General features: G+C 35.5%; 1 protein-coding gene across 1 annotated transcript; it reads right to left on the bottom strand.

Annotated features, from left to right (window-relative positions):
• Positions 1 to 715: 715 nt before the first annotated feature.
• LOC18594994 (C-type mannose receptor (DUF620)) lies at positions 716 to 3412 on the bottom strand. Its single transcript, XM_007022720.3, has 3 exons — positions 2938 to 3412; positions 2454 to 2801; positions 716 to 1440 (listed from the first exon to the last, which is right to left on the bottom strand). The coding sequence occupies exons 1-3, from the start codon at positions 3247 to 3249 to the stop codon at positions 940 to 942; spliced, it is 1161 nt and encodes a 386-aa protein (XP_007022782.3). The 5' UTR covers positions 3250 to 3412; the 3' UTR covers positions 716 to 939.
• Positions 3413 to 6815: the final 3403 nt, after the last annotated feature.

Below are 6815 nucleotides of genomic sequence, written 5' to 3'. Positions count from 1 at the left end.
ATGGGATTGATCTCAAAGTGGGGATAAGGTAGATCAAAAATATCTTATATACGAGAAGGGCATTAAACATTCTACAGTGGTCAATATAATTTTTTCTATTGACTCGTAAAACATTTTACGTTTATAAAAGTTTTCCTCTTTTCTAAACGGGGAAAACGTTGAAATTTTTTTAAAAAAAACTTTTCAACCTTACTAAACGGAGCCTTAGTAACTAGCCAAATGCTCCAACAAAACCATGCACTTTTGTTTTTTCCTTTAATTGGGGTATATGAGATTCAAATCACCAACTCTTTAAGGAGAATATATCTATCTATTTAAGTCAAATACTCAAATGCAAAACAATGTTTTTTTAAGAAGAAAGAAAGTATATAGTTTTAAAATATATTAAAGTGTTGATTGTGATTTTCCTATCAAATTGTAAGCTCAGAGAATTGAGATTGATTAATAAATTTTTAGTTATTATTTCTACTCTTTCTATGGATTACGAGATATATAGGCATAGATATTAAGAAAAAATTAAAATAAAAAAGTTAGATGACACGCACGTAAACATTTAACTCATTAGTTAGTGCATAATCTCTCTGCTTAAAGAGTAAGATTCGAATCTCTTTTCCACCAATTCTAAAAAAAAAAAATAGCACATGCCTTATCAGGAAATTGGTATTTAAATACACTTGTTTAAGCAATTTAAAACAATACATCTTACAAGGAGAGAGAGAAAAAAAAGAGAAAAATCCTTATTCCACTCCAACCATGAATTTTTGTCATTGTTTTTACGAGCTTAATGACTTTGGAAACGAGCTAAAAACTACACTTAATCGAAATTAAGATTAAGATACAGCATCAACCCCAGCAATAATGTATTTTCTCTGCAAATTAGGACAAGAATAAAGCATATATATGTATCTATAGATATAGATATAGATACGTTGATGTTAGTTATAGTGAAGGGGAATGAACATTGTCAAAGATATCAGCAGGAGGAATGAAAGAGTCGATGGAGAGGCCCGGGACATTAAAAACAACATCATCAATCCTCCAAACTTCTTCCATCCGAGTCCTGCTGTGCTGCATGGACAGCTCCCCGAATCGGAAAACTGTGGCGATGGATCTTCCTTGATGCGCAATCAACACTCCGTCCACATCCCTGTAGTCTCCAATGCTGCTTCCTATGGTAGTTTCCCAGTACACAGATTCATTCTCTTGTGTATGAACCCTGGTCAGATGGGAGTCCTCCAAGTATATCAACAGACCACTCTTTTGGCAGAAGTAGCCGTATAACACATGCCTTATCACCTCCGCTGGCCCTTCGTTCCGTTCCATCACGGCTGCACGGTCCGCGCATACTTTGAGCACGAAGCATTCATCCTCCCCTATTCGTTTCTCGCCCAGGCATTGAGCTTTAGCAAATAAGCTGGCTGTTGTCTTCGGATCTAGGCCCTGGATTTATTACACATACCATAATTTTGAGCATTTCATACGAATTAATTAACTAATGATTTCTTCCGTCATACCAAAGAGATTCAAAAGGCAAGAAAATCCCTTAAGAGGGCAAAATGGTAAAAGGCTTGATTCTTTCTTCTCTCTTGGATAGCAATTAGCTATTAGTTTTTAGATATGACCCACTCATGCAGCTTCGAGACCATAAACCTTGTTAGTATGAACTAGGAGTTATCTCATATTTAAAAAGGCTACATATCGTATCCGCCGAGATTTGGTAGCATTCCCAAAAATTGGACAATAAAAGAGAAAAAGAATCTAAAAAAGAAAAGGGCGTGATTGGGAATAAGTAGAAAATATATAAAGAAGGGGGGCGAAAGCCCAGAAAAGCAAAGGAGCTATAATAATGCAACACATCCAGCACTATTCACTAAAGAGCAAAAAGATAAAGTTAAAGCAAAAGTATAAGTGGCAATCCCAAGAAGTTGATGGTATTATTGGATGTACGTGATCATAGATGATGTCAACAGAGACAATCACGTGCCATTCCCTAACTCAGATAGTGTTCAAAAGAAAAGAAAATGTGTCTGCTAAAAGCATGAGACAGTTTCTCCATCATTGTCAGTTCTATTCCATTTCCTTGGGATTGTGATCTTGTTCTTCCATCACTGTCTTTTGTTTGGTAAAGAAAGAATTTTTGAATTTAATGCTACCTAGGCTTTGCTTCCTTGATATTCTTTTTATTTTTTTCCTTTTGAAACTAAAGGTTATTATATATTCTAAAAGGAAAGCAAACTAATTAGTAAAATTTCATGGTTCTATTTCTATGGTCGACTTGGAACTCAGTTGGCGACATATTTCAGAAACATTGCATTGCATTGCATGATTAATTGGTTATCTAATAATCTCATCCTCAAAATGACAATGGTCGTTTTTGCTTTAGTTGACATGGACCTTTCAATAGAAACTATATAATTAATTAATGAATCTTTAATCATCCATGATTAGAGTACCTGGATTGTGCGACGCAAGGGTCGTTGAGGTCCCTTGGCTGCATGCGTGCCAAGCCAAGATGTGTGTCGCCAGACAGTTTTCCCATCGCTGCCGGCAATCACCTTATTGCCTCCAACGACCAGCTCAAGGGACCACATCCCTGGTAACATTTGCCAAAGAACAAAGCATCCACTTTCTCCACTTCTTGTTCCCAAACTTTTCACATTCTTGCCTGAGGAAATCTCCGTTTCACAACAAATCATCTTCACGCTTCCTGTTGCATACATGCTTTTCGCACATTTCTGCTGTTTCAAGCATCCCGTAGCCGCCAAATATTGCTGTATAATGTAATGCGCCGTCGAAGTTTCCTATGTGTTCATCAAACACATATTTTCTTAAGTTTTTTCTTTAGAAAGAAAATGCAAACGGTAAACAACGGTGTCCTTGAAGTAAGATAGAACATGTAATTAAAGAACACGATGAAGAATGCATTCAAAAACTTACAATAGGAATATCTTTGACCCGAATGTGATGAATTGGGTGATTAACTAGAGGAATGGGGGCGAGAGGGCAACCCAATACACCAAGCAAAAGCCTTAAATCTTGCCTCTTGGCAGGAATACTATTGCTTCCATATAAAGACATTGAAAAATTACTTGCCGACAATCCCTTTTGTGTTCGAAACCATTCTCGGATCACTTCCCAAGAGCTCTCCTTCTTGTTTCCTTCTTCTTGCATTTCAGGGTCTGGCCCTTCCATTAAAGGCGTTAGTGTTTGTGTGCACCATCTCTGCTTCCTTCTTGCTCTCGACCCCATAATCTCTAAATATTTGTGATGAAGGAAGGAAGAGAGTGGGAGATATAACTTAAGAAGGAGAGAGTACTAGAAAATTGGAATATTTTGTGAGGAGAAACTGAGAGAGACAAAAGAGACAGCTTATCAGCTCAACGACAGAGGGATCGTTTAATAATAAATACAGATTACAGACTCGCATGTTGGGCTGTCTTTTGCTTTATTATTCTTCTTTTTTGCTTTTAGACTTAGACTTAACAATATAATATAATATATACATTTTTCTTATTCTTGTCGTTTTATTTTTATAACTATTCTCTTGAGCTACTCCAGGTGAGAGTAGCCACAAGGATTGGCCTATCTCTTTCTACAAGCAGCCGGGAGTCCTTTCCAGGCCTTGGCTATATTGCCATCCATTTGCCACCCAATTAAATTACGGAGACCTCCCAAGCACAAATGTTAGCCATCTTCCTTGGAAAATGATACCGCACCTTACCTGAGTAATATATATAAAAGATTATTATTTTATATATCAAAGATTCAGATTTTAGAAGTTTACAAATGAATAATTTTCTTATATATTGATTTCTTTATGTAGAATAAAACAATTTCAGCCAATTAAAACGTATGACATGTTTTTAAAATGTTTTCTTTAAATTTTATTTAGTGACCAATTAAAATTTTTAAGTGCTGCTAAATATATTAATTGAAAATTTTTCAAGCCATTTGACGAAGCAAAATTAAGGCACATAACTCCGACCAATCAAAGTGTTGGTGTATTTTCAAAATAATAAAAAAAAGATATCTCTTCATATGAAAAGTTAAGTTTTTTCATATAAAAAGCTAAACTATTCAAAAATCATATCAATGGAAATGCACGTGACATATATAATATGAGTATTGGATTGTAAGTAGTTTTTCATTTTAATAGTTATATCTTTGGATAAGGTGACATATTGGAAAAGTACTTTTAAACTCAAAAGTTATGAGACAATTGAAAAACACCACAGCTAAAAAGTTAGGACATTAAAAGTTATCTTTTCAGATTGTAACTCCAAGATTATATTTTGTGGAATAAATGGTCATCCTTTCATAAAATAATTATTAAAACAATATCTTTATCCATAGATTGTGTCTTGTAATATGCAGAGGTGTCTTTGAGTCATAGGGGGACCTTAATAAAAGAGTTGTGTCCTTAAAGAAGATACACTTACAAATCTATATAAAAAACTTGTTGCCAACCACTTTGACATACCAAAACAAATAAGACAAGAGTAAAACAAGATAGAATAAAATAAGGGTTATATTCTAAAAATAAATATATACACTTGAGTTCCCATCATATACCAAAAGAGTCCAAATACTATATAATCTACTTATTACAGAAAGTAGGCTTAAGTAGGCTCTAAGGCAAACAACTTTGCAAACATTTGAGTGTATTTAGCAGTCTACTCTTGTAAAGTGCAAGACGAAGTTAGACATTGACTTTATTGTATCCCTAACGTTATTCGCATAATTTCCTTTTGTATATCAAGTGGTAGGGGTGAAATAAGTCTTAAAGATACCATATATTAAAAAATACACCATGAACTCAATTTTTCTGGTTCTTTTAGATTCCAACTAAACCTCATTCACACAAATACAAAGCTCACAGAGTATCCAATCAAATTTCACTAATTCGTCATCATATATTTATTTTTAAATAAATTAAAATAATTTAGAAATAAAATAAAAAAGATTAATTAAGTTCTTCTAGAACTCTCATGTCACAGGGTTTTGTCCCAACACATCATGCGACACTTAACCATGCCCTCCTGGGGCAACTTTGGTGGCTAAGTCAACCTCGACCTTACCTAATTATTTGATTCTAGTTAAATTACGACTCTTGCTTTTGATTGTAATTTTGATTTCAGTTTTTTTAATTTTTTAGTAGTTTAAATTCGGTTATTTGGATAAGATTAAAGTATTTTAATTTTAATACTAAGCAAAGAGGTTTAATTCAATTCTCTATGGGATTGATATTCTACTTTTCACTATATTATTTGTTTACGATAAGTGCACTTGTGTGATAAAATCGACAATATTACCACTTGTTAGGAATGGGTTACACACATGCACCTATGGGTTTTTGTCCAACTCACAACCACAAAAAGAGTATTGCAAGAAGAGAGATTGTGAACTCAAGAGAGTAAGAGAGCTTTCATTAAGAGAAAATCATGTACAAGCATCATTAGGTACAAAATGGAGTTCCTAAAGTGGTTTTTATAAGAAAAAAACCCCTATTAGTTGTTACGAGGGGTTTCCCAATAGTTAGGGGCTATTGGGGCTCATTTTTAACACTTTGAAGCACTTTTGGGCCATTGCCCAACGGTCAAGCAATGACTATCCCGATTGTCTAGCTAGCCTATGCATTTCACATAGTCTACCTACGTGCTGTGCACCATAGCCTGTATATGAGTTGGAAATCTAGGTTTTCCTTGAGCCAAAACACCCATCATCAAGCTAGGATGACTAGAGAGACAAAATAGGTGTGACACTCTCCCCCAACTATCTTGACAATTCCCTCGTTGCCTATTGTTCGTGGAAATGGTCCAGTAACTCCTTGAACTACCAAGCACTTGTGCTAGTTCCCAACTCACCTGACTGTTGAGCACTTGTTTCCATCAAACTAGGTACTAATGTTGCAAGTGGTAGTTTTTCCTTTGTAGCACGCGCTTAGCAAGGATCTCCTTAATCTCCCTATCGTTTGATGCAAGGTTGTCCATCGAAAGCCTTTAACTCACTCCTCAACTAGGATCTTAAGGTTCGCCATGATATGACTTGAACATCCTCATGTGAAACATGAGGTGAATTTTGGGTTTTAGTGGCAACTCAAACTTGTAAACAATGTGCCATATCCTCTCGAAAATGCAAAATGGTCCCTTATAGAGTCTTATTAGGCCCTTATATAGCTTTTGGTCAATAAGGATGAGATGCAACTTCATAATTACGAGGTTGCCTTCTTGTAAGTTATATGCGAACTGCACAACATTGAACAATATTGACCAATTGCACTATGTGTTGTGTGCCATATCCTTTTAAAAATGCAAAATGGTCCTTTAAAGAGCCTTGTTAGGCCCTTGTATAGCTTTTGGTCGATAAGGATGAGATGCAACTTCACAATTATGAGGTTACCTTCTTGTAAGTTATATGCGAATTGCACAACATTGAACAATCGTGACCAATTGCACTATGTGTTGTGTGGTTCTACAAGTACACCTCAAGTAGGCAATTGACTCACTTTGTATGCCCCGTCCATCTATTGATGGAAGCTTGTGGAGAACTTGAGCTTGGACCCTAAGAGCTTAAAGAGCTTGAAGAGCTTGGACTAGAAATAGCCTATTAACCACCCATCCTGATCACTCACTAAACTTTCTAATAAACCCTAAAACTTCACCACGTTTCCATGAATTGTGCAAACAATTCACAATAGGCCAAGATAATGTTGGTCATGTAGCTAGCTACAAGGGTACGCAAAGGTGAAGAAACCTTTGTTTCTATGTTGAGCCTAGAAGAGGCCCCAAGTGTGGTGATTGATTATCTAGCAAAAT

The sequence above is a fragment of the Theobroma cacao genome, chromosome 7, assembly GCF_053813885.1.
Source record: "Theobroma cacao isolate CCN51 chromosome 7, ASM5381388v1, whole genome shotgun sequence".
In the NCBI taxonomy this organism is placed as follows: Eukaryota; Viridiplantae; Streptophyta; class Magnoliopsida; order Malvales; family Malvaceae; genus Theobroma; species Theobroma cacao.
Note: the sequence above shows the minus strand (reverse complement) of the source record. Positions and strands in the feature narration are given on the sequence as shown.

What these genes read in the sequence shown, in the direction of transcription:
- LOC18594994 (XM_007022720.3), bottom strand. Translation starts at nt 3,249, where the DNA reads ATGGGGTCGAGAGCAAGAAGGAAGCAGAGATGGTGCACACAAACACTA. An exon ending in GGGTCAAAGATATTCCTATT is followed by an intron (nt 2,802 to 2,937) that starts GTAAGTTTTTGA and finishes ATGAACACATAG; the next exon opens with GAAACTTCGACGGCGCATTA. An exon ending in CCTTGCGTCGCACAATCCAG is followed by an intron (nt 1,441 to 2,453) that starts GTACTCTAATCA and finishes TAATAAATCCAG; the next exon opens with GGCCTAGATCCGAAGACAAC.